This window comes from Tinamus guttatus, unplaced genomic scaffold, assembly GCF_059628265.1.
Source record: "Tinamus guttatus ecotype Peru unplaced genomic scaffold, ASM5962826v1 Tinamus_guttatus_pri_ptg000497l, whole genome shotgun sequence".
NCBI lineage: Eukaryota > Metazoa > Chordata > Aves > Tinamiformes > Tinamidae > Tinamus > Tinamus guttatus.
The window spans coordinates 336,046-363,667 of record NW_028289031.1 but is presented as its reverse complement, the minus strand read 5'-3'; the positions used below and the strand labels follow the sequence as shown (position 1 = coordinate 363,667).

The 27,622-nt window shown below is 41.8% G+C and overlaps 1 protein-coding gene across 3 annotated transcripts; it reads left to right on the top strand.

Moving 5' to 3' along the window:
* The first annotated feature begins 1,922 nt into the window (after positions 1 to 1,922).
* DEK (DEK proto-oncogene) lies at positions 1,923 to 27,622 on the top strand. 3 transcript variants are annotated; one of them, XM_088533380.1, is made up of 11 exons: positions 1,923 to 2,009; positions 3,547 to 3,693; positions 5,237 to 5,338; positions 5,795 to 5,904; positions 12,960 to 13,054; positions 14,185 to 14,305; positions 15,448 to 15,630; positions 16,211 to 16,343; positions 21,014 to 21,162; positions 22,440 to 22,508; positions 27,428 to 27,622. In XM_088533380.1, exons 2-11 carry the CDS (start codon positions 3,558 to 3,560, stop codon positions 27,527 to 27,529), a joined length of 1,200 nt encoding a protein of 399 aa, XP_088389506.1. In that variant the 5' UTR covers positions 1,923 to 2,009; positions 3,547 to 3,557; the 3' UTR covers positions 27,530 to 27,622. The 3 variants fall into 3 exon arrangements, with proteins under 3 accessions (XP_088389506.1, XP_088389507.1, XP_088389508.1); XM_088533381.1 differs by lacking the exon at positions 27,428 to 27,622 and adding an exon at positions 23,416 to 23,592; XM_088533382.1 differs by lacking the exons at positions 22,440 to 22,508; positions 27,428 to 27,622 and adding an exon at positions 21,315 to 21,336.

Sequence of the window (27,622 nt, the reverse complement as noted above, 5' to 3'; positions counted from 1 at the left end):
TCATACTATAAATTAAGGGTAGAGTTCTCAAATAGTTTTCAATATTTTCCTGTTTTGCAAATTGTGTTAGTAAACACAATTATCAGTTCATGTTTTGATTTCTGCTTTTGCTAGTGATTACATAACACTTAGATTCAAAAGTCATATAATGCTTTTAAGCTTAGTAACGATACACTTAGCATTTATATGGGATTTTTCTCAGCATTTCATAGATAAGCCATTTTGACATTTCCTGTAAGTTTACAGCCATATTACAGTTTTATGGACAAAATGAAGTGTATATATGTAAGTATGTATGTATGGCTACATATACACAAGCACATACATGGCACAAACCCACTGTACTATTACAGAGCAGCATCACAAAGTTTGTTGCAGTTTGTTGCGGTTATGAATAAAATTCCTAATATGCATTACTAGGTACTTACTTTGATGCTGCTCATTTTCTCTGCTATTCACGAGTAATCTTTTCTATAATCTTTCTTATAGCAGATTTTCAGTTGCACTTAGTAGCATTCAATATACTAACTGCATAAACACCTTAGATTATACAAACATTTTATACCAATCTAACTATCTTGTTTGGGTATTTCAAATCTCATGAAATGAATTAACATCATCAGATTATATAGAGGGAAGACAGCAAGACAGAAGATCGTGAAGTATCCCCAAACAGTGTTGTTAATGTGCATTCTTAGAAATAGTAAAAATGGGAAAACACACTGGATTCAGCCGCTTTTCTTGAATGCAGCAATTTCTCTTTAATGCATAGCTGTTCTTTTGTTTCATTTTCTGAAACTCTCTTAACTCCTCCCATTAAGGTTTCTTTTCTACAAGTCTCCATATTGGTCTCAGTTTTGTTTGGTACCTGGAACAGCTGATTACCAAAACCATCAACAGCACTTACATGGTTCCACAAACTCATCAATTCCAACATGCCATTAAGAACAGAAAAGGTTCCAAAACCAGAATCAAGACAGGTTAGTTGTCATATTTGTTGGGAGTTCTGCCAAAAGAAACCTGTGACAAAATATAATTTACTTGCACTAAGAATTTACTAATTCCTAAAACACTGAATGCATTGGATAATTGAGGGCCTATCCACTATTACAGTGTCAGGTCTTCTCTAAAGGGATCCATGAAACCATTATCCCCCAAAAAGCAGCTTTAGCGTGATATTGGTAGGACATTAGCATAGCTAGTTCAATTAGGTGAGCCATCCCCATGGAGTAAACACGTGCTTGCTTACACGATTAGGGTCTAATTTATCACCACGCGCTAAGGCAGGCCCTCCAGAGGTTTTCCATCCTGGCCTCGGAACTAACGCAAACCCATCCATCCCCTCGGGCGCAGTCTGCTGTCTCCAGACACCTGCCTTGTGCCGTTCGTGTAGCCTCTGGCTAAACAACGAGGCGCTCCTGCCTCCTTACTGCACACTAACTTTTCCGATTGTGTATTGCTGTCAATAATTTACATTTTCCGCGTTAAGGTCGCTGCCACTTGTGATTTCACCAGCAAATTAAGATTAAATTTAAAAAAAAATCACGCGTCTCCCTTTGCCCCGCCTTCTCTCCTCCCCCCCCGCCCCCGTCGCCGCACGCGCAGCCAACGGCCCCGCCGAGGCGCGCGCGCTGTGACGTCACCCCCGGAGGCCCTCGCTCCCCGTCCCTGCGCGCGCACGCGCGCCGCCCCTCCCCCCGCCCCCTGCCGCCCGGCGCTGATTGGCCGCCGCCTTCCCGCTTCCTGCAGCCCTCTCGCGAACCCGCCATTTTGAAAACCTTGTTGACGGCGGGAGTGGCGGTGGCGGTGGGAGCGCGCGCGACCTGGGAGGTGGTGGGATCTGCCCGCCCGCCCGTCTGTCCTTCCCTCTGCCCGCCCGTCTGTCCGTCCGGGCGGCAACCCCGCCCCCTCCGCTCTCCCGCCCCCTCTCCGGTAACTGCCGCCTCCGGCTGCCGTTAGCGCCGTGGCCGCGCCCGAGGAAGGAGCCAGGAGCCGGGGCTGGAGTTGAGGTGGGTCTTCCCGCCGTGGCGGTATCGGGCTCCTTCCTTCTCCTGCAGGGCCGTGTTTCCTGGGGGTTCTGCCCAGCCCGGCGGCGGGAGGGCAGCCGCCACCGTTAGCTCAGGCGGCAGCGCTTCAGGGAGCTTCTCTGGCCTTCGTCTGGACGGCTGCCGACAAGCCCTTCCTTCCCGGGGCGCCTTCTCTCCAAAGTGGGATCCCTCTGCGTTTTCTTTCCCTCAGCAAGTCGGCGCTCGCGGACCTGGATGCTAGAAAGGCGAGAGTCTCTTGCGCTCTTCCTCCTCCCCGCCGCCCTTGTTGACAGGACAGGGGGTGGTGGTTTGCTGTGCCTTGCCTGCTTTGTCACTTGCGTGAAAAAGTGGAATTCCTCGAGCGGCGTCGGGAAAAAGTTGAGTTGCTCTTCCAGTGCCAAACTACCCGAGCGAGACGGTTTGCTTCTGTTTTGTTTTTCTCCCGAGCGACTTAAAATAAACTTTCTTTCCCCGTCTTGCTCTTGGTAACGCATGTTTTCCTTCTCTGTTTTTGTTTTTCTCCCCTTGGTGTGTTGATGTTCTCCGACACTTGCTTGTCTCAGATCTGCGCGGTTGATTTGATTGTAGTTTATCGAGCCTGAGCTCTGGTGTGTATTTGCCCTAATACCAGAGCAAGGGGGTTAAGCATGTGATCCTGCCCCCCTTTGCCAGCTGACACAACCCATGCTGGATTTTATTCCGGATGTGTAAGTGGTGAAAGGTTTTGAAAGCTAGAGTCATTTTAATATAAATAGACGTGCATATTTTCTGGGGTGAGATAGGCATTCCCGCTTTCTTATGCAAAGTAGAGAAATGGCCCTCACCAAAATGAGGTTTTTGGTTTTAAAGGTAACATTTAAACTGCTCCAAATATTAAAAGACTCCTCTTAAATATGCTTAGTGTGAGTTTATTTTTTGTTTGTTTTTGTTGGTTGTTTTTCTAGACTTCTTGAAAATATCGTTCGGATTTAATGTATCCTTAGGGTGTATGTATTGCATCTATTTTTATTTGGAAAGCAATGTTAAATACTCATAATATATTTTTCTTTGTTTCCTTACCTCTATAAATGTGTAGCTTGTTAAATTCGTTAGGAAACTCAAATATAAAGTTATTTAACCATGATCAGAAGTAACTGCTTGGTTTGTAATACGGTGCACTAAGATTGTGCTGTTTTAATTCCTTGCAGTTCTTAATAGATACAGTATCAGTTGCTTTTAGGGTGTTGGTTTGGTGTGTTTCTGAATACTTCACAAAGCAAGCTGTGAGCTGTTGCATGAGGAAAGAACTGATAACTTCTTAAGCTGTTTTCTAGCAGGTTAGTTGCAGAATGGGTGGCAAAATTGCTGGACAAACCTATACTCTGGGTATGCAACAATCTTGTTTGTGGCTTAAAGAATGTAAGCAATCATGACAAAAGGACTGTGATATTACTTAGGTTCTTTTTGTAGAAAGGAAAATTCCTGTATTTTTCATGTGTGGTATTATGTTGTTGATGGTTTTCTTGACTGCTCATTACAGAACCAGACACCATGTCTGCTGTTGCTTCCTCAAAAGAAGATACAATGTCATCTAAAAAAGCAGATGAAAAAGAACCTGAAACTGAAAACAAAGCTGAGGAAAGTGATGAGGATGAAGAGGAAGAAGAGGAGGAGGAAGAAGAAAAGGGTACATCTGTTTACCTAGAATTATTTATCTTTTTTAAAAAAAAAATCCAGGCTTATTGAGTGCAATCACAGAAAATTGTACAATTATCGTTTAGGAGAGTCAACAGAAGAACTCTAATGGATCATAGATCACTTCCCAGCAGACTGTAACAGAACAGGCTTAGCACTAGAAACCACAATCCTGATGATCCACAGGAAAGAGTGAAGGAGTTCCCAGCAGTTCCTGCACGAGAATATTTTTGGTTGGGTAAAACCCAACTCCTAGATGACTGTAAGATGCAGGTTCTTAGAGTCTTATATTGAATTGGCTGTATAAATGTACATATCCAAAAATAATCTTTTTTTCCCTAATAATATATTGAAATGATCTGTGTTTGCAGAAGAGGAAATGAAAAAAAAATTATATCTGTGAAATAGCTTAGGAAATAACGCAGATTTGCTTAGCTACTATGAATTACTGTGTGTCCAAACTTAATTATAGAAAAGTATGTCAGTGTAACGAATTTTATCTATAAAAATCATAATGTATCTCTGCTTGGAGCAATTGGAGTTGTTAATCCTGACATTACAGGAGGAGCAAGCAAGCAAGGCTTTATGCTGCAGCATGTAATTTAAGAAGATAGTCAAGGAATACAAGATTTAATAAGAAATCCCTACGCAGAAGTGTAGATACACTTCCATACTGAAGTTTCTGTTTTGCTAATGAAAGTATCTGTATAAATAGAGCTACAGCATGGCAGAGTGAAAACTGAGTCACTGATGGCCTTGATTTTTTAGAGGAGGAGCTGCGTTTCCTCCTCAGGGAAAACAGTAGAAAAAGATAGTGTAGTCTGAGAGACTATAGAGCAACTAGAATTAAATTTTGACCGATAGGTCAAGTTGTAGTTCAGCTGTTTGTTGCATATGCACAAATATGTTTTTCTTTTTGTCGACAGATATGTGTCCGTTTTTAAGTACATTCATACTCAGGCCAGAATAGCCCAACGGTTTAGCACTAAAGATAGTGTGAAGTGTGATTTGAGGTCAAGTATTTCACTGTGAAATGTTTAGCTTTGAGAAGCCTTAAGGTGCTTCTCTGGGCACATGGTATCACTATGGTGCAGTGATGTGCAGCGTCTAGAAAACAAAATCAAAAGTATCCAGTACTATGCAATACCAGAATTATTGGGAATAATATTTTCTAATATTTGTGATGTTAGTTTTGTTGTGCTCTGTGAAGTGCTTCACTCCTCAACTCTGTGTGGTTTAATACAGTCCCAGTGTGTTGGGCTTCTGAAAATACTTGCTGTTGCAATCTCCATCATGGGGTGGGGCTCCCTTTGGGAAAGGCCCAACCTTCTCTGTTACATGCAGAGCTGTTGTCAAAGTTTAGATGCCAGTACACAGCTCCTTGAAGTCTCTTTGACTTCTTAGCCAAGGATTTAAAAGTGTCCATCATACTTGGCTATATTATTTTTCTTTTTTTGGCTTATCATTGCAAAGACATTGCAAAGCTTGATTCATCTCATGAAAAATACAATGTTTAAGGAAGCTGTCTTTTGCAGAAAAGAGTCTCATTGTCGAAGGAAAAAGAGAGAAAAAGAAAGTAGACCGATTGACTATGCAGGTATCTTCCTTACAAAAGGAACCTTTTACAATTACACCAGGTAAGCTTTTCTCTTATATGGGAATTTTAAGTGTTTTGAGTAATAAAGTGATCAGGTTGTTGTAGATGAGACTGAACTTAATGGAGTAATAGGACAGTTTAAAGTATAAAGCTATTACAGCTGTGCCAAAACCCTTTTGAACATAAAAATTAAAGATGATTAAACTTGCCTTTAGTAGAAACTTCAGTGTCTAGACATAACTAAAAAAGGTAGGGGAAGCTAGAACTGAAAAAGGTTGCCAAGTCTGTGTATCTCTGCCTACGTAGTTTCAGGTAGGGTTTTATCAAGATGCCTACTGGTAGGAAAGGGGCTGCTAAATATTTGACATATTGTAAGGTCTGATGCTATGCTGAAACATTTTATTTGCTTTTTTTTAAAAACAACAGCTATTTAAATTGTTAAGATGTAGGTAAATATGAATGTAATGAATCATAGAACTGATCTTAACTCTTTCAGGAAAAGGACAAAAACTCTGTGAAATTGAAAGGATACAGTTCTTTTTGAGTAAAAAGAAGACAGATGAACTTAGGAACCTACACAAACTCCTCTACAACAGGCCAGGCACCGTAAGAACCTAAAATCAATCCTGTATTTCTATTAGTTCTATTAGTTAAAATGTTTCCAGTATAGTGGTTTTTTTTTTTTTTTTTTTTTTAACAACTGCACACGTAGATCTACTTCTTAAACACATAATTTATAGCCAACTATGTAGGAAATGAATTAATGTTACAGGAACAGTCAATTAAGCTCATATTTATTCTAACCCTTGTGAACTAGCCCTTTTCTAAAAATCCCGTGGAATAGTGTAGTGCATTATAAGCCTAGTCATTCGTATATATGTGTGTGTGTGTGTATATATATTTTCTTCCCTCCCTCGAGATAGATTTACCTTATGAGGACCAGTTAAAAATCATTTTTGCTGACATGCAGATTGTAGTTAAAATACTTAAAATGCAATTATTTTTGTTCAACATAAAAGAAACGGAAGAATATAGAAGTTGTTTAATATCTGTATTAGTGGGTTTTACTACCTGGCTGTTTACCAAGTCAGTTTCCCCTTCCCTTTGTGGGGAGCAGTAGAGAAAGAGGACCAAAAAAAAGTCTTATATGTAAAACTTAGATGAGTTACAATTTCCTAATTTAAAAGGAGACTGAATTGAAATATTAAATAGTTTAAAGCTCTTTGCTATCTTTTCTAACCAGGGATGAACCTCAAAGAAAACACAATAGTAAACCTTTCTTGGAACCTTTTATATACCAGTGATCATACCTTAGATTTCAGATTAAATATGATGCACTTTTCTTGCTCGTAGGAGTGAAGTGGAAATAGAGAAACTGAAGTAGATTAAAATTTATCATTTCAATATACTTTCCATACCTGCAGGATGTCGTTTTTGAATCTCTATTTTTTTGAGGCTTAAAATAAGTTGGCATAGAAATCGGGGATTGGATAGTATTAGTACGGATGCATGTTAGTTATAATGTCTCAAACCACTGTCAAAAATGCAATCATTGTTTAAATGCAAAGATCTACTGTCTCAACTAATCCAAAAAGGGGGAGAACTGGATATGCTAATCAAAACTTTTTTTCTTTTTTTTTTCTTGGTGAAATATGATGCTTATTAAGTGTGACAATAAACCAGACTAGAGAATTTCTAATAAAATGCATGCAGAGGTTTGCAAATTTCTAGATACAGTGGAATTTCTTTTCTAAGAAAGGTGGAATGACAGAACCATCTCACTTTCTAGTTAAACTAGCTTTATAGTGGAAAAGATCAAACTGCATCCATTTGCCCTTTGAGACCAGTAGCACTTTTGCTTGAAATACTTCAGTGGGGATATTTTCAGTATCAATTTTAAGGTAAGATACTGAATGTGCGGTTTCTTTCAGTGGCTTAGTGGTTTCTACCATGATTGGTTTTCTGGATTTTTGTTTTGTTTTTTTTGTATGTTTGTTTTCCTTCATACCTTCTTCATTTGGAGGCCTCAGTGTTCCCCCTGTCCCTCTTCAGATGTCCCTGAGACATAAGTGATTTAAGAGACTGTTCCTTAATTAAGCAGCATATTGCTCAGAAACTAGTATCTCAATTATTAATGTTGTTATTGATTACTAAATAAATTACTGAACAACTAGTAGCCAAATCGACTAATCAGACAAACTGCTCTTGCCAGCTTACAACTATATAATTTTGCACATAAATATGAAATACTATTTGTAACTTCAAATTGGGAGTCTGACTATTACCCTCTGGTATTGTTTCATGTGGGCATTAATGATGCCATGGGGAAAATGAGGGATATCAAGTGACACTTCAGAGCCCTAGGGATGGCCATTAAAGGTACGGGAGCCCAGATAGTATTCTCCTCTATTCTGTCAACGAGGGGAATGGATTCAAGGAGGAGGAGGCGGATATGGCAGATTAACAACTGGCTGCACCGCTGGGCTTGGCAACAGGGTTTTGGCTTCTATGACCACAAGACTTTTTTTTATGACCACCAGCTAGTGGGAAATGATGGGATCCATCTCAGCAGGAGGGGCACACGTCTCCTTGCCAAAAGGCTGGCCAACCTGGTTAGGAGGGCTTTAAACTAGACAAGAAGAGGGAGGGGGAGTGTCACACAGACATGGCAAGCAGTACCGCGCAGCCTAGGTCAGATGGCGTCCAGTGGGAGTATGCTAGTGGGGAGGTGAGGATAGGAAATGATCACGGAGGGTCCTCTTTCACCCCTCCTGGGAAACCTGCGGGCTCGGTTACTTCCCTGAAATGCCTGTATACCAATGCGCGAAGCATGGGGAATAAGCAGGATGAACTGGAGATCTGTGTGCAGTCCCAGCATCATGATCTCATTGGAATTGTAGAGACGTGGTGGGATAGCTCGCATGACTGGAGCGCATGGAAGGCTATGTGCTCTTTAGGAAGGACAGGCTGGGAAGGCGAGGTGGTAGAGTTGCTCTTTATGTGAGAGAGCAACTGGAATGCATGGAGCTCAACCTGGGAGTGGAGGATGAGCGAGTTGAGAGCTTGTGGGTAAGGATTAGAGGGCAGGCTAATGTGGGAGACACTGTGGTGGGTGTCTGCTACAGGCCACCTGACCAAGACAGGGAGGTTGATGAGGCCTTCTGTAGGCAGCTGGATATTGCCTCACGGTCACAGGCCGTGGTTCTCATGGGGGACTTCAACTACCCACACATCAACTGGAAGGACAACACGGCCAGGCACAAACAGTCCTGGAGGTTCCTGCAGAGCGTCGGCGATAACTTTTTGACGCAGGTTGTGGAGGAGCCGATGAAGAGAGGTGGGCTACGGGACCTCGTGCTATCAAATAGGGAGGGCCTTGTAGGAGATATTAAGGTGGGGGGTAGCCTCAGCTGCAGTGACCATGAGTTGGTGGAGTTCAGGATCCAACGAGGAGGTGGTGGAGGAGGTGTAAGTAGCCTTGCAACGATGGACTTCAGGAGGGCCAACTTCAGCCTCTTCAGGGACCTCCTTGGAAGAATCCCGTGGGCTAGAGCCCTAGAAGGTAGGGGAGCCCAAGAGAGCTGGTTAGTTTTCAAGCAGCACTTCCTGCACGCCCAGCAACAGTGCATCCCTGTGTGTAAGAAGTCAGGCAGAGGGGGCAGGAGACCTGCGTGGATGAGCAAGGAGCTTGTGGCAATGCTCAGGCAGAAGGCAGCGGTATACAGAATGTGGAAAAAAGGACAGGCCCCCTGGGAGAAATACAGGAACGTAGTCAGGGAATGCAGAGATGCGACAAGGAAAGCTAAGGCACGGTTGGAATGCAATCTGGCAAGGGATGTTAAAAATAACAAGAAAAACTTCTTCAAATACATTAGCAGCAAAAGGAAGATCAGGGAAAACATGGGTCCGCTGGCAGACAAGATGGGCACCCTGGTTACGAATAATACAGAAAAAGCAGAGTTGCTCAATGCCTTCTTTGCTTTGGTGTTTACCAAGAGCAGCCCTTTGGAGCCCCAGGCCCTAGGGACAAGAGAAGAAGCTGGTGGAGAGGAAGACTTGCCCTGGGTAGAAGAAGATTGGGTCAGAGAGCACCTAAGGGAACTCGGTACCCACAAATCCGTGGGCCCTGATGGGATGCACCCCAGAGTGCTGCGGGAGCTGGCAGATGCCATAGCTAAGCCGCTCTCCATCATTGAAAGATCCTGGAGAACGGGGGAGGTGCCAGAGGACTGGAAGAAGGCCAATGTCACACCAGCCTTCAAAAAAGGCAAGAAGGAGGACCCAGGCAACTACAGGCCAGTGAGCCTCACCTCCGTCCCTGGAAAAGTGATGGAATGGCTCATACTGGCTGTTGTCTCTGGGTACATGGAGGACAAGAAGGTGCTCAAGAGTAGTCAGCATGGATTCACCAAGGGGAAATCTTGCTTGACTAACCTGATAGCCTTCTATGATGGAATGACCAACTGGATAGATGAGGGGAGAACGGTGGATGTCGTCTATCTCGACTTCACCAAGGCTTTTGACACTGTCCCTCACAACATCCTCCTGGGCAAGCTCTGGAAGTGTGGGATAGATGAGTGTACCGTGAGGTGGATTAGGAACTGGCTGGATGGCAGAGCTCAGAGGGTGGTGATCAGCAGTGCAGAGTCCAGTTGGAGGCCTGTAGCTAGCAGGGTCCCCCAGGGGTCAGTCCTTAGTCCAGGCCTGTCCAATGTCCTATCAAACTGGGAGGAGTAGCTGATACCCCAGAGGACTGCGCTGCCATCCAGAGGGACCTGGACAGACTGGACAACTGGATGGTGAAAAACCTCATGCAATTCAACAAGGCCAAATGCAAGGTCCTGCACCTGGGGAGGAATAACCCCAGACACCAGTACAGGCTGGGGACTGACCTTCTGGAGAGCAGCTCTGCGGAGAAAGACCTGGGTGTCATGGTGGACAACATGTTGACCATGAGGCAGCAGTGTGCTCTTGTGGCCAAGAAGGCCAATGGGATCCTGGGGCGCATTAAGAAGAGCGTCTCCAGCAGGTGGAGGGAGGTGATCCTGCCCCTCTACTCAGCCCTGGTGAGGCCGCATCTGGAGTATTGTGTCCAGTTCTGGGCCCCACAGTACAAGAGGGATGTGGAGCTGCTGGAGAGAGTCCAGGGCAGGGCCACAAGGATGATCAGGGGCCTGGAACATCTGCCCTATGAGGAGAGGCTGAGGGAACTGGGCCTGTTCAGCCTGGAGAAGCGAAGGCTGAGAGGGGAATCTAATCAGTGTATATAAGTACCTCAAGGGAGGGAGTGAAGAGGATGGTGCTGGCCTCTTTTCAGTGGTAGCCACCGACAGAACTAGAGGAAATGGCCACAAACTGAAGCACCAAAAGTTCCACAGGAACTTAAGGAAAAATTTTTAAACAGTGAGGGTGAAAGAGCACTGGAACAGGCTGCCCAGAGAGGTTGTGGAGTCTCCTTCTCTGGAGATCTTCAAAACCCGCTTGGACGCAGTCCTGTGCCACGTGCTCTAGGTGACCCTGCGTGTGCAGAGGGGTTGGACTAGGTGACCTCCAGAGGTCACTTCCAACCTTAAGCGTTCTGTGATTCAAAATATGATTAATTACATTTAATTGTGATTGACATGCAACTTTTCACCCTTCCCCCCTGCAGCAGTTCGTATTTGGGTGCAACTCCGTACCCTGTTTCTTTATTCTCCTACTCGTAGTCTTTTGGGCGTAGACTTGTACGAGAGTCTAGCCGGTTATTCTGGGGGATTGCCTTGGTGTCCTATTGGGCTTGAGTCCCTACATCAACTTTGCTGTTTTCCACAGATGCCCACACAGCAGCTTTTCAATATCTGATGTTTCTGGTATAGTTACCCAGACAGTCTCTGCCTCATACGATATTACTGACATGGTTGCTTAGGTACAGGTGGCCTTGCAAGGTTCCATTTTCCCAGAGCTGCCCCCAGCTCCCTTTCAGTTACGTGCCTCACCCTGGTTATTGTTCACCTTGCTGCTTAAGACAAATCAGTCTACTTGAGTCTTGATTCCTGTACATACTGCCAGTGAAGTGCAATACTTTGCTACCATATACACAGAAAATCCACGTGTCAGAGCAACATTTTCATGTTTTTGGGGGGCTCATGCTGCATCCACCTTCCTTCGGTGTTTCAGTACAAATCATTGCCCTTGATATGTTCTTTGGACAATGGCGTTTCCTGCAGTTTCCTGCCTGATATACCTGCAGGACCTTTTGCGCACATATCAAGTGGCATCCCCTCTTGAAGTGACCGAGATAGAACTCTCTCACTTTTTTTTTTCCAAGATATTTTTTTCCGGCTATATATCTTAAGCTTTTTTATTATGGAAAGGTTCTCTTAAATATCTCTGCATGCTCTGTCTCTGAACTCATTTTACAGTAGGCCCTGTGTTCTAACCTAAGATATGATATGCTCTGTCACTGGTTGACCCAAGTCAATATTTTACAGAACTCCTTTTAATCTTGAAGTTATTTTTCTTTTCTTTTAGTGATATGCAGATGCTTTTCAGAATGTAGTCAGAAGAATGTTTCTAGTCCTCAAAAAAAAAAAAAAAAGATGTGTTGAGTTTGGACTGTATTTTCATTATTTTTCTGAAAAGCACACATCTGACATAAAACAAGTAGTATATTTATTTGCTCAGAAAGTATTCTGCTTGGAAATACATAATTATGGTTTCATTTTAAATTATATTTAATGAGAATTGCAGAGAATACAAGTGCTGCGTAGTGCAGTGATGGTCTGATGCGATGCCCATTTTGTATCTGTTTTGGAACATGATTAACACTTTCAGTAAAATGTACCAGTGCCATCTGTAAATTTTCTTTAGTTGCTGAACAAAAATAATTATCTTGGGAAAAGGAATCTAACTTTGGTAAAAGCTGTAATGAAGAAACATCAGAAGGAAAATCTGCAAAACTATTGAAAGTGATTTTCATGTTATCAGGAATAGTTTGAATAAATATCTGAGAAATATATATACATTTACTTTTTTAGTAAGAGGAGGTATTTTGGGGGATGTAGATTCAAGTAGTTTTCCCATTAGTAAGGACTGTCACAAAGAAAGTTCAGCGCTGTTCTGACTAGAGGTATAATGTTAGAACTTGTCAATTGGGTTGTGTGTTTTTTTAAAAAAAAAAAAAAAAAAAAGTCACACACCAAAGAAAAGGTCCAAAAATACAACCATGACCTTGTGCAAGACTTCAAAAAGTAAATAAAGCAAATCTGCTCCAGCAGAGTATATAGTAAATATGAAGTACTCTGTTCTGTAGCAAAACATATTATATAAAAATATGCATCAGGCTTCATGTGATGACAGTATTCCAAATCTTAAATAATCATGTGGTTATTTTTTAACCAAACTCTTGAGTGGCAGATGACTTTACCTGGTAAGTTATTTTAAGAAATTAAAACAATCAAGATCACAGGAACTTAGTTGCTATGGCCTAGTTGTCATGAGATAAAGGCATAACCTGTATAATACCTTTTCTGAAAATGATAGAACTCTTGGTCACCAGAAAGTTGGTGGTTAGTAGGTTAGATTTTCTTGTATTAAAACATAAGTTGAACAAACGTAATTGGAGTTGCGTGAGGTCTTTTAGACTACTTGCAATGGGAAATAATCTGTGTGCTCTCTTCCAGGTTGCTTCCCTAAAGAAGAATGTGGGTCAGTTCAGCGGATTTCCATTTGAAAAAGGAAGTGACCAATATAAAAAGAAGGAAGAAATGTTAAAAAAGTAATGGTCTCTACTACTTAATATATTTTGGTTTGTGTTATACGCAGTTATTTTCAAAAATTTTCTTCAGTCAAATTTAAACTTCTGGCTAAATGACTGTTTCCTAGATCTTTATGATTTATTCCAGAGCTCAGATTAATCACATAATAAATTTCAAATCATCTTAAAAATACATTTAAAATGATTATTCTTAATAATTTCTTCACAAGTCCTACAAATTTCTAGGTGTTGGCCTCTGCTGCCTTCTCATCTATTCTCATTATTGCATGAGATTAGCAGATTCTTCTGCTAAGTGAGAGACAATGCTATCCTCTTCGGCAAACATAACTCTGTGAATGCATTGCTGTAAGTTCTTGGTGCATTGACTTCATCCTTCTATGCTTTAAAAACTTCCTCTATCAGAATCAAAATGAAGTTTTTTAAAAAAAAATTAAATATATGATCTTAGTTCTGGAATTGCTTTCAAGTAGATATATTCAACTACAGGAACTAGTGTAACATATATTTATCTGTATTTCTTCACTAAATAAGCAGCTAATTAAATTTGTTACATTTTGATCTTCAGGAAAACTTATACATTTTGGAAACTCTTTACAGTGTCACTCTTTTTGATCAAGTTGCTGAATCCTCTTGTTACTCTAAGCTTTGCTGCTGTTTATAGTTACATATGAAATACTGCTGCTTGGTTGATTAATAGTTTTTGACTATGTGGTTGAATCCTGATTTAAAATCTGGTTGGTATTGCAGCGCTGGATACTTGAGTTTCTCTATTAACCCTCTATTTTTAGCTGGCTTGCATAAAGGGGGAAGCAGCCAGAGAAAATAAAGTGAGATCTCCCTCCCCTTCCAGTCCCTCTGTATAAGTTCAAGTCTTGTGTGCACTGAATCTGTTGTCCAATATTGATTCTTTCCAATGTGATAACTGAAAAGAGGCAAGAGACTTTGGAGAAGATTCTTAGAAGACTTTTGTCTAGCATGGTGATGTTTCTGTGCTTAAATATATATAACTGGAAATGTTTTTAAGTGTGTCTGTATGCACAGCTATTGTCAGGATTCAGAAGCAACTGAGCATTGGCAACTTTCACAGGTTGTTTATTTGCGATGATTTTTTTTCTTCTGTTTTCCTCCAGGTTTAGGAATGCAATGTTAAAAAGTATCTGTGAAGTTCTTGATTTGGAGAGATCAGGAGTTAACAAGCAACTGGTAACCAGAATCCTAAACTTTTTAATGCACCCAAAGTCTTCAGGCAAGGTGAGATGCAAATTGTGGGCATAGTTATATCTCTGTTCTGGTGGGAAATGTGGTTGTCCGTATTTCTTATTACTGTTTTCTTTACCAATGATGACATAGTTACTCTTTTAATGTAACAAATTAGTAGCAACCTCTTGAAAGAGTAATAGTCATTGTTAATGGGACCTGCCGTATATGAGGATGAGGACTTTGATATAAACTATATGTTTACATGTAAGAACATACATAGTATGCTGTTGGTACGCAAAAATATAGGTGGTCAGTACATGAAACTTAGATACACGTATGTTCTGCCATTTACCCTTTTCTGGGTAAATAGAACAGCCAGGCTATGTGAGGAGGAAAGAAATAAGGCATTAGAGCAAGGAATAAATCATCAAAGTACAGGCAAAAAACTTCCATGTATATATGGGCGTGCTATAATTTAGCAAACGTGATTGCATATGATCATCACAGAATAGGATTTGTTACAAGGCTGAAAAAATTTGCTTTGTCTTTAGTGTATGCTAGTGGAGTGAATCCAGATGCACGGATTATGTAACTCTATTAATATTCCTCTGGGACTATCAACTTTTTAGTCTCAAAACAATACTTAAATAGTCAAATTGCTGTTCAGCAGCTTAAATTTATTTGCAGGGAATTTTCCTCAGTAATAGAAACAAAAGGTCTGCCTGCTGTGTTCAAGACACTGGTAATGAGCAATAATAAAATGCAGGTTTGCATAATACATAGCAGAATTCCTGCCTGTAAATCTTCTGAAGACTTGTCAGCCCTTTTGTTGGCAGAATGGAAAACTTGCTTTCATGGGTTGAGGAGAGAGAGATGTAGCTCTTTCTGGATGGTTTCTTTCTTGCCTCCTTATCCTAATCCACCAACCTTGGAAGATCTGGTAGGTTATGAGCTATGGGTAGAGAGGTGCTTAGCTTAGAACTGAACATAAATTTCATTTTAGTCTCTTCCCTGTCTGTCCTGAGAATTTCTGCTTACCACAACATATTGTGGCCTAAATATAGTAGATACAATTACTATGAATTTTGTCATGAAGACCTGGAGGGTTCCTTCTTTATTTCATGTGATTTGGCTTATGCTTTTTAAATTCACTTTTCTATTCATACTTCAAAACCCATGTTTCTGTTCTTCAGCCGTTGCCAAAGTCCAAAAAAACCCCGAGCAAAGGTGGCAAAAAAGAACGTAGTAGCACTGGAACAACAAGAAAAGCAAAACGCAGGAAATATCCAGAAATCTTGTCAGATGAATCTAGCAGTGAGGAAGATGAGAAGAAGGAAAAGGATGACTCTTCAGAAGAAAAGGAAAGCGAAGAGGAAGTAAGAGTTTTGTTTGTTCGTTTTCAACATGTGGCTAAAAGATTTTTTTCTATAGTTAGCAAGTATATGGTAGTTATTGGTAATCTTTGAATTTTTTTGTGGGACAAATTTTGTATTTAACAGAGAGAAAAGTTGGAAAGAGAGGACATCTTCAATTTTTAAAAGATTACCTTAGGCTCTCAAAGGTAATCCATTGCATTTTTATCATTTTGTGATAGTTTTATTTATATGATCTTCTTGAAATTCTTTTCTTGTTGTGGTTTGAATAGGTCCCTAGAGCTTAACTTTGAATTCAGTGACCTACCTAGCCATGTTATTCTGGCATCTTGATGATTGATCTTGATGATTTCTTCTGGAGTTTGTTTTAAACCCTCTCTTAGGTTTCTGTGTCTGCAAAACCAAACTATACAGTAAGGGGCCATACCAAGATCCCTTCAAAACTCCCAGGTTTTCTCCCTATAGTGTATTTTTTGTTTTTCTGTATTCTCTTTGAATTTTTTTTTCAATCTTCTTTAATAAAATTAAAGATTAGATTGTTTAAGTTCAAATCAGCATTGTAATCCTCCATTTTTCTTTACAGCCTCCTAGGAAAGCATCTAAAAGAGAAAAATCTAAAAAGATGCCTTCTAAAACCAAGAAACCTGTGAAGGGTGCTAATGTCAAGAAAGCAGATAGCAGCACTACTAAAAAGAGTCAGAACAGTTCTAGAAAAGGTAAGTGCTTTAGGATTTTTACTCCCCTTATGTGGTAGCTTATCCTAGATGCTTGCTAGAAAGCAAACTTTTGCACTTAGCTGTGAAGTAAGACACGATTTGGTGAATTGCTGGTTTGATGCTTGGGTTTTCTTTTCTTGTAACAGTGAAAAAATAACAAAGATTACACAAACCAAAAAGAAACAAGTGTCTGCCCTGTGTGTGTGTGGGCACACAGTCACTCTTTGAATATATTGCGTGACCATATGCACGTGTGTGTTAGCCTGGTACTACCTGCTGCTAGAAGAGTGCTAGTAAATCTGTGGTGGTACCTCCCTAGTGACTTTGCATTAACCTTGCTGTTAATCTGACACGTGTATCGCATGGGCAGCGCTGTGTCCAGCACTGCAGTCCCCAGCGCGTGGCAGACATGGACACGTGGGCACAGGTTCAGCGCAGGGGCCACCGGGATGGTGAGGGGCTGAGAGTGCCAGGTCTGTGCCGCCTCAGGAAGAGGCGGCGGCAAGAAGCTCTTGCTGCTGCCTGCAGCTGCTGAAGGGCAGGCAGATAGGCTCGTTTTAGAGGTGCACAGCTTTAGGTAGGATGGGAGACCACAGACACAAATGACTGCACAGAAAACTTCATCTTTGTGTTGAGCAAAAAGAAAGGGTGTGCTGTGCAGGTGGATGTGCCAGAAGAGGGACCTCGTGCATCCCACTCCCCTTGGGACATTCAGACCTTGACTTTGAGCCACCGGCTTTCTATTAGGTGTCTTTTGAGCAGGGGCTTGGGCCATGTTATCTTCAAAAGTCTCTTCCAACCTAAATTCTCTGCTGGTGTGGGAGAACAGACATGTCCCAGTCACAGCTGTGGTAGGACTTACTCATACCACATTATGAGGCAACTAGGCAAGAAGGGGGAAGGGGAGTGGCACACTGACGCGGCAAGCAGTACCGCACAGCCCAGGTCAGATGGCGGCCAGCAGGAGTATGGTAGTGGGGAAGTGAGGGTAGGAAATGATCACAGAGGGTCCTCTTTCACCCCTCCTGGGAAACCTGTGGCCTCTGTTGCTTCCCTGAAATGCCTGTATACCAATGCGCGAAGCATGGGGAATAAGCAGGATGAACTGGAGATCTGTGTGCGGTCCCAGCGTCATGATCTCATCGGAATCACAGAGACGTGGTGGGATAGCTCGCACGACTGGAGCGCTGCCATGGAAGGCTATGTGCTCTTTAGGAAGGACAGGCTGGGAAGGCGAGGTGGTGGAGTTGCTCTTTATGTGAGAGAGCAACTGGAATGCATGGAGCTCAACCTGGGAGTCGAGGATGAGCGAGTTGAGAGCTTGTGGGTAAGGATTAGAGGGCAGGCTAATGTGGGAGACACTGTGGTGGGTGTCTGCTACAGGCCACCTGACCAGGACGAGGAGGTTGATGAGGCCTTCTATAGGCAGCTGGATGTTGCCTCACGGTCACAGGCCCTGGTTCTCATGGGGGACTTCAACTACCCCGACATCAACTGGGAGGACAACACAGCCAGGCATAAGCAGTCCTGGAGGTTCCTGCAGAGCGTCGACGATAACTTTTTGACGCAGGTTGTGGAGGAGCCGACGAGGAGAGGTGGGCTACTGGACCTCGTGCTATCAAATAGAGAGGGACTTGTAGGAGATGTGAAGGTGGGGGGTAGCCTCGGCTGCAGTGACCATGAGTTGGTGGAGTTCACGATTCAGCGAGGAGGAGGCAGGGCTGTAAGTAGCCTTGCGACGATGGACTTCAGGAGGGCCAACTTTAGCCTCTTCAGAGACCTCCTCGGTAGAATCCCATGGGCTAGTGCTCTAGAAGGCAGGGGGGCCCAAGAGAGCTGGTTAGTTTTCAAGCGGCACTTCCTCCACGCCCAGCAGCAGTGCATCCCTGTGTGTAGGAAGGGAGGCAGAGGGGGCAGGAGACCTGCGTGGATGAGCCGGGAGCTTGTGGCAATGCTCAAGCAGAAGGCAGCGGTATACAGAATGTGGAAAAAAGGACAGGCCCCCTGGGAGAAATACAGGAACGTAGTCAGGGAGTGCAGAGATGCGACAAGGAAAGCTAAGGCACGTCTGGAAGGCAAGCTGGCAAGGGACGTTAAAAATAACAAAAAAAAATTCTTCAAATACATTAACAGCAAAAGGAAGATCAGGGAGAACGTGGGTCCGCTGGAGGACGGGATGGGCACCTTGGTTACAAATAACACAGAAAAAGCAGAGTTGCTCAATGCCTTCTTTGCTTCGGTGTTTACCAAGGGCAGCCCTTTAGAGCCCCAGGCCCTAGAGGCAAGAGAAGAAGCGGGTGGAGAGGAAGACTTGCCCTGGGTAGAGGAAGATTGGGTCAGAGAGCACCTAAGGAACCTCGATACCCACAAATCCATGGGCCCTGATGGGATGCACCCCAGAGTGCTGCGGGAGCTGGCAGATGCCATAGCTAAGCCGCTCTCCATCATCTTTGAAAGATCCTGGAGAACGGGGGAGGTGCCGGAAGACTGGAAGAAGGCCAATGTCACGCCAGTCTTCAAAAAAGGCAAGAAGGAGGACCCAGGCAACTACAGGCCAGTCAGCCTCACCTCCGTCCCCGGAAAAGTGATGGAACGGCTCATACTGGCTGTTGTCTCCAGGCACATGGAGGACAAGAAGGTGCTCAAGAGTAGTCAGCATGGATTCACCAAGGGAAAATCTTGCCTGACTAACCTGATAGCCTTCTATGATGAAATGACCGGCTGGATAGACGAGGGGAGAGCGGTGGATGTCGTCTATCTCGACTTCACCAAGGCTTTTGACACCGTCCCTCACAACATCCTCCTGGGCAAGCTCCGGAAGTGTGGGATAGATGAGTGGACAGTGAGATGGATTAGGAACTGGCTGGATGGCAGGGCCCAGAGAGTGGTGATCAGCGGTGCAGAGTCTAGTTGGAGGCCTGTGGCTAGTGGGGTCCCCCAGGGGTCAGTCCTTGGTCCAGTCCTGTTCAATTTATTCATCAATGACCTGGATGAAGGCACAGAGTGCTCCCTCAGCAAGTTTGCTGATGATACCAAACTGGGAGGAGTAGCCGATACCCCAGAGGGCTGTGCTGCCATCCAGAGGGACCTGGACAGACTGGACAACTGGGCGGTGAAAAACCTCATGCAGTTCAACAAGGCCAAGTGCAAGGTCCTGCACCTGGGGAGGAATAACCCCAGACACCAGTACAGGCTGGGGACCGAGCTTGTGGAGAGCAGCTCTGCGGAGAAAGACCTGGGTGTCATGGTGGACGACAAGTTGACCATGAGGCAGCAGTGTGCCCTCGTGGCCAAGAAGGCCAATGGGATCCTGGGCTGCATTAAGAAGAGCGTCTCCAGCAGGTCGAGGGAGGTGATCCTGCCCCTCTACTCAGCCCTGGTGAGGCCGCATCTGGAGTACTGTGTCCAGTTCTGGGCTCCACAGTACAAGAGGGATGTGGAGCTGCTGGAGAGAGTCCAGCGCAGGGCTACAAGGATGATCAGGGGCCTGGAACATCTGCCCTATGAGGAGAGGCTGAGGGAGCTGGGCCTGTTCAGCCTGGAGAAGAGAAGGCTGAGAGGGGATCTAATCAGTGTATATAAATACCTCAAGGGAGGGAGTGCAGAGGACGGTCATGGTATCTTTTCAGTGGTGGCCACTGATAGGACTAGAGGAAATGGCCGGAAACTGAAACATCAAAAATTCCATAGGAACTTAAGGAAAAATTTCTTAACAGTGAGGGTGACAGAGCACTGGAACAGGCTGCCCAGAGAGGTTGTGGAGTCTCCTTCTCTGGAGATCTTCAAAACCCGCTTGGATGCAGTCCTGTGCCACGTGCTCTAGGTGACCCTGCGTGTGCAGGGGGGTTGGACTAGATGATCTCTAGAGGTCCCTTCCAACCCTAAGCATTCTATGATTCTATGATTCTATGATTATCTGCTGCATATTGTAATTCACACATTGTCAGCAGCAGTGTGTATGCACCATAGCAGTGTCACCCATTCAGAGTGTGAACGAAAAGAGCAGCTGAACTCTGAGGCCCAGAACTGCAGAGCTGCTCTCCGCTCCTTACTTTAAGCAGAGTAAACCAGTCTCTGATAACTTGGGGTATCTTCACATGGCCACTGGCAGTACTGATGGGGGTGACTTTACGTGTGCCTTGTTTTTTTGTCATCACAACACAGATTTAGAATTGAGTGTCTCTTTGCTGCCCTGCCTCTCACTTAACTCTTCTATGATTCTCTTCATTTGTTGTCAAAATGACTCTGGTGGTGTGTACTGTTGTACGGCATCATAAAACTACAAGACCCAAATGGGCAGCAGCAGCACTGCTGGGGAAAAATATAGCCCAGCTCCCTTTTTAAAAGCATAAACATGCATCTTAGGGCACTGGTGCCTCAATTTAGAGTTGTTCTAAGATTTTATTTTTCTTTTTTTCTTTTTAGCCTGATAGAATTTGTGTGTTTCATACTTTCTAAACTATGTGTTGATTTCTAAACTGATAAATGGTCAGCAACTGTGCAGATTTGTAAATAAAAGCATTAGATTTCTTCAAATTTTTGCTCTGTCAAGAGACCCATTTTAAGAGGGAATGTCTGAATCTGATATTTGGGGCAAATTCTGTTGACTTCTGTTGTGGAGGAAGAAAGCAGCAAAATTAAAACCTTTTATTACAATTCAAATTATGTAGAGACCGAGTCTGAGGACAGTTCAGATGATGAACCCTTAATTAAAAAGTTGAAGAAACCACCTACAGATGAAGAGCTTAAGGAAACTATCAAGAAGTTGTTGGCCAATGCAAACTTGGAGGAGGTTACAATGAAACAGATTTGCAAGGAGGTAAGCAAGCATGATTTGGTAGTATCTCTTTTTTAGGCCGCTGGTTGTTTATGAACTGACTTTTGTCATTTTCTTTCGTAAATCGCGATTTACATTCTGTGCAATATTCAGAAAATAAGTGGTTTTGCACTGATTTATTTGCTTGCCAACAGTGATAAGGAGGAGAGCTGTAATCTTAAAGTATAGCGCACTGAATCTGCTCAACGCTAGAAAGGGAGTCTCCAAGGAAAATGTGGAAAGTGGCGGTATTGCCTCCAAAGCAGCCACCATGTGTGAAGTGACAGTATTTGAGACATGGAGCTGGTGCAGGACCTGGCTGCCACCAAAAGGGGGGGTCTGTGTCCTGCTCTCTGCACATTTTTGCTGCTCACCTTGCTGTCATCCTTACAGCCTCTTTGCAAGACTTTTCGACTCTCCTCCGCTAGCAAAAACTGCATAGTTCTCAGTTGAGCTAATGAGCTGAATCAGTTCAGCAAAAAATCTATTGAGTGCCAGGACAAGCCCAGAAAGAGTCAGAACCACATGGCCGGAAAAAGCGGGGCTGAGTGATACTGTTACCTTGATACTTTCTGCAGCCAGTTAACTCATGTTTATTTTCCTGGTCTTTCTAATAAATTGTCTTGAGAAAATAAACCTGGATGTTATTTTTTTGAGGAAACTATGTCTTTATAATCCATATAACTTCTGTGTCATGTTCACAGTCCTCCTTGGAAACCTGAAATTTGGCATACTGAAGTAAACTTTTTTTTTTTTTTATGTTGGCTGTCATTGTAGGCATCTGGTTTCATTTTCCCCAATTATCCAAGTGTAGTTGGAGAATAGCACTCAAATATATTGACTTTCACATTACTGACCTGGAGAACCACAGTTTTACTCACTATAAAAAAGTACCTAGGCTCTGGAGCTCACTATTTGTCTAGCTCCCCCCACCAATGCAGGTAATATCCAACTCCTTAGAAGGCATTTAAAGCAAAACTGAAAAAAATAATATTTGGCTGATATGACAAGCTAACCTTTTTTTTGCGGGGGGGAAAAAGGTATAGTTCCAGTCTAATATGTGACCAAGCAAAGAAAATCTGTGTGTTTCAATAAGTGCATATTTCAAATAAGAACATGGAAATGTTTGTCGCTTCCCATAATTAGCATGGGCTGGTTTACATGACAATGCTAGAAGCACCACAACACTTCTTGCCAGAGTTTCATTTAAGCTTCTTCTATTCATGCAATAGACTGAATGGAAGTAACTTGAGGTTATATCTTTTATTCTTGTTTTTTAGGTCTATGAAACCTATCCTAGTTATGATTTATCTGACAGGAAAGGCTTCATTAAAGAAACAGTCAAAGAGGTAAAGACTTTATTTAGAATATTTCCTGTATTTTTCTTAACCTGGCATATTGTTATACTTATTTTTTAAAAGCCTCCTTTGTAGTACCTGTTATAACCTAAACTTTAGTTTTTGGATAAATTTGAATTCTCGTTCTGGATTTAAACAAATGGCCCAGATTTTTTTTCTTTTTACTTAGCATGTATGTGGCAACTGAGTTTCTTTGCTAAGCGGGACTAGAAAGCTATTGTAGTTGCTAATGAATTTAATATTTTTACATCTGAAAGCGATGCCTTTTCTAATTGCAGCCTTGGTTGCAAGTCGCCCTGAAATCCATGCACTGAGCACATGTAAATGTAGGTTCCAGCGCAGGGGTTGTGTGAGCTCTGCAGAGCTGCAGCCTCTAGCAGGGGAGAAGGCCTGAGCGGGCTAGAGCCATAGAGAGGCTTTTCTCCCTGTGGCCTCCTGTTCTCGTACTCCTGATCCCACGGTCTTCATGTTGCTTTTGAGTTTGCTGCACTGTACATTAAGCCTGGCATGATGCATCCCTGATAAAGCAGGTGTTGTGCAGGCTGTGGTTCGTACCTTGCAAGAAGAATTTCAAGTAGGATTATTTTTGTTTGCCCCAAAACTCTAGAAAGGGAACTGAGAAACTGAAACTCCTTTAGAAAAGTTAATAAGCTTTTCTTTCTTACTTGTAGTATCATTGCAGATGTTGAAATGGTGCATGGCTCTCTGTCTTTTTATAATATATCCATCTGTCACTATCAGCAAAGGAGTAAGCCTGGCTGCTGCAGGGATGTTGTGTTGTGGTAGCAGAAGTAACAGGTGTCATCTTCATAGTTGTTCTTGATAGCCTGATGCTCCAGGAGAGGCCTCAAGTAATTGAACTTAAGAAGGGAGAAAACTAACACAATTCTCATTTCAGTTGATTTCATGATCTGATTTGACCTTGGGAAATGAAGATTCCTGATCTTACGTTCCCATGGATTTGAAGATCTAATAGGCACCAGCAAAAGGAATGTTTCTTACCCTTGTGGTGTTTAGTTGGAACTGATTCTGCTGATATGTCAAAGGTGTTGATGTAAATTGCTTTGTGTATCTTTTTTTAAAAAAAAAAAAAACACACACACAAAACCTGCATTTGATGCAGTTCTTATTTGAACATACTCAAGTTTTGTGCATGGCAATAAATGTTCCCTTTTTTATAGTTTTTGTACATTTTGGATTGCTTTGTATAACCAGCTTCAGTAGACCCATCACAGCTTTTTAGTGTGCGTTACTAGCTTGCAGAGGAGATTTTAAAATCAGCTAGGATGAAAACTGCTTATCTGTACATACACATGCAGAGACTGGAATATTGCAGTATTGAGTGTAAAACATATTTTCAATACATATCCATTCTGAAAAGAAAAGAGTTAGTCCCATCTTAATGTCTTTTATATTCTGATATGTTCTACAGATGCAGAATTATTCTGAATCTAGATAACTGTCTTGCATGGGTAGGCGCTGTGAAAACTGTCGAAGCATGGTAGCTAACTTGCATATAGATGTTATTTTTGTACTTTTAAAAGGCTTTCTGTTGTGTATATAAAATTATTTCAGATTTCTTTTGTCCAAATCAGTTTTTAATCTTGTTATCTTAGAAGATTTATGACATGAAATGTCAGTGCTCAATAGTGAGGCTGTGAAGAAAAGTGGGATGCAGACATTTCATGAAGACTGTACAAAGAACTGAAGTTTTACTACTTTTGTCCCGTCTTACCTTGTACAGAATCTAAACTGTAGTTTTTATACCTAAGCTTTTCAGTGTTGAACTTTGTACAAAAGACTACAGCTGTATTTGTTTCAATGGCTTGATCTAGGAAATATAACTCCTCTAGGGGCTGTAAGAAAAAATGCAAATTTCACTTTGAAAACTCTTACATTTCAGTGTCTTGACCTAGTATCCAAAACTCTCCAAGTGGTTGGCCAAGCTGTATCCCTGGGAAGCTCAGTAGCTGTGGAAACCTCCACAGGGGCCTCCAACTCAGTCTGCACTGAAATGTGTGGTTGATGTGGCTGTACGCTGTGCAGGAAGCTCTTCTGCTCAGCACAGGCAGTGGTACCTAGGCCTGCAGGCTTGAACTCTGGGCCACAGCTTTTTGGTTCAAAGTGAACACTTTGTATAAAACTCTGCTTTCCGATAGGTTTCTGTTCTCCATACACCTGGTTGCTAATATGGGATGTCCTGCATTTGCAATTATGAACTGCTAACAGCAAATGCCGAAGTGTGGGCTGCTATTGATTCCAGGAACAATGAATCCCTCTGACTAGTATTGCTAGGGAGACAAAGCATATTTTTTAAAATTTTATTATTATACATTGGAGCAATCAGAGTTCATAAGTGATTTAAATTCTGAAAATGTTCAGCCAGTCAGATTATTAATCTTCACATACTTCTCTACTTTCTTTGAGTGTAATCATTTATAATAAGGCTGGATGTAAGGAGTTTCTTTTTTTTTTTTTTTGTATTCAATAAATGTCTTTCACAAAACAATGCAAATCAGTTTTGGTGATTTATCACTTGCTTACATGTAGAGTAGATAATTATTCAGAAACAAGGATGTTGGCTTTATCTCAGCTGGAAGAAGCTCTTCAAGTCTCATTCATCACCTCTCTCTACTTTTGAGGCATTTGTGCTTAAATGCATGTTTTGTCTTTTCTGGGTCTTTTTCTATTTTTTTCTTTCCTCTAATCCTAAAGTAGTTCAGAGGTAGGGGGAAGAAAATCTTTTTTTAAGTTGCATTTTACAACATGAAAAACTTCCCCGTCTTCCTCAAAAGCAGGAATTATGCTGTTTGCATCAAGCCTTGTTGTATTTTCAGCTGGATCTTTTACACATAATGTGACTGCTTTAGATTTTTATGCAAATTTACCATTCAGTTTTATTTAGGTAGATGAGGATCTGCTTTTAAGATTAGTGATTTTCACGCAAACAGTTGTTATAGAAAAAAATCTAATGAAAACTGGGATTTCCCTCCTGCCCCTAGAGGAAGGGTTTTGCTAGCGGGGAGCTGCAAGTGTTGCTGGTTTGAAACAAATTTTGGAAAAGGGAAGGTTCTTGTTTGTTTGTTTTGTTTTTCAAGTTGCGTGCAGTCACGTATGCACTAAACGAACGTGTAATTGCCTTTGGGCAAGAACAAGGTAGGCAACAGTAGTATCTGTATGGCATTAAACAATTACAGGTTTTAAGGCAACTTCAGTATTTTAAAGATTTTGGGTACACAGTGAGGTTGTACAGGTGTGCTCACAGAAGGAACATTTCAGGACCATGCCCTTAAAGCAGGGTCACGGTAGAGGTAGTGAATGAAAGGCATTACGTGTTTCTCTAGTGATTACCCAGCTCTTTAGATAAGAGTCTTCATTTTACTTGACAGTCTAACCTGATACAATCTTATAACTGCTTTGCAAACATTTGAGTCAGAAGAGTCTGTTTCTGGGTGAGGGTAATGGCCAAGTAAGAAAAAGGTTGAGATCTGCAGCACAGAGGGGGCTCAAGAACAGCACTAGTAAGGAAGAGCCTTAATATACAGGTAACATGACAGCTTGAGGCATTTAACAAAGGTATACACTTATTAATTTTCAATAGTAGTAATAATAATACTCCCATGAGCATCCCATGGATACTTTCCAGTTTTATTCTGCTGCTGGAGCATAGTCACACAGAAGAGTTGAAGGGAAACAGATCATGCTCTGCACTCAAACATTTCTGGTAACATTTAAACAAACCTACTCACATTCCCCAGTTCTTTATTTTAAGGGAATAAGTTATACACAAAAGTAAAAACACATACATGCTTGAAATAAAATTTGACATACGTATTTAAAAAAATTGGAAACATTAATTAAGAATGAAGTCTCAGAACCAGCCTGATGTTCTTATACATTTTTAAATCATTGTAAATTAAAATGGAACATAGTTGTTTTCTTTACTCTCCCAAGTTAAGTGCAGCACAATGCAGTTTAAGTGCCTTAGCACCAAAATAATATACAAATATTTAATAGACTAGACCATTGGTAAAATTATTACTTATTCTTTTTTAGTGCTAGAAGTAAGCAGCAGCTAAAGCCAAATATGACAGAATATTTCTTCATGTTTATCTCTTCCTTAGAATATAGCATTTACATTTGTCTATGAGATACCACATAGATAAGTCCAAAGTACAAATTAACAGCACAGGAGCATATGCCTGAAATTAAGTATGTGCATACAAATGTTGAATTGCTGAAATGGAAGCCAAGCTTGACTTTCCAGACAGAACTTACTTAAAATTTTATTTGTCTATATGCTATGAAACTGACTACAGTTCTGACCCATGGCAGCTGAAGCAGCCATTAAATAAATTAACATTTTGGACTTGTAAAAATAAGCTTTTTACCACTTTCACAAGCTGCACTCTTACAAACTTTGTCCCCTGCGGTAAGCTTGGAGAGAAACATGGAAACAAACACGTGTAGCTCCCATAATCTTTCCTGCTTATAATATAAATTCACCTGTAATATGTGAAGTTATCAAAGTGCAAATGATTACCAAAAGCAAAATCTGGAGTCTGATTATCTTTTATCACCAGAGGATTTATAACTTTAAATTACACTTTAACACTTGAAAATGTTTTAAAACTGTACATATTAACATTTATGTAGAGAAAAATTATGAACAGTTACACTTTTCCAATTAACCCATATAATTCAGCTTTAAGAAGCAGAACAGAATATATATCTGAAAAACATCTAGTTATATAAACATCTTCACCTTGTAAATTAGAGGTTAAATAAAGATATTTAACAAATATCATAGCTACTCTAAAAACAAATTATTAAGTATTTTTTAAAAGTAGAAGAAATGCTTTTATTCAGTAGGATCTCTTAAGGTTGCTTTTTTTTTCTTCCCCCTAAAGATACAGCTGCATGGAAATAAGCACTGTAATGCAAAAGACGCTTGCTGTGGCCATGTTGTAGGAGCAGACTTAGAAAAAGAAAGAGCCGATGCACAGGAATGAGGGGAGAAAGAGTAAGTGCTCACTGCCCTTCCAGGAAATGTGAGGGCTACGCAGAGAAGGTGGGGAGGAATATAAGTAAAAGTTGGGTTTAAT

What these genes read in the sequence shown, in the direction of transcription:
- DEK (XM_088533380.1), top strand. Translation starts at nt 3,558, where the DNA reads ATGTCTGCTGTTGCTTCCTCAAAAGAAGATACAATGTCATCTAAAAAA. An exon ending in ACCTTTTACAATTACACCAG is followed by an intron (nt 5,339 to 5,794) that starts GTAAGCTTTTCT and finishes TAACTCTTTCAG; the next exon opens with GAAAAGGACAAAAACTCTGT. An exon ending in AAGGAAGAAATGTTAAAAAA is followed by an intron (nt 13,055 to 14,184) that starts GTAATGGTCTCT and finishes GTTTTCCTCCAG; the next exon opens with GTTTAGGAATGCAATGTTAA.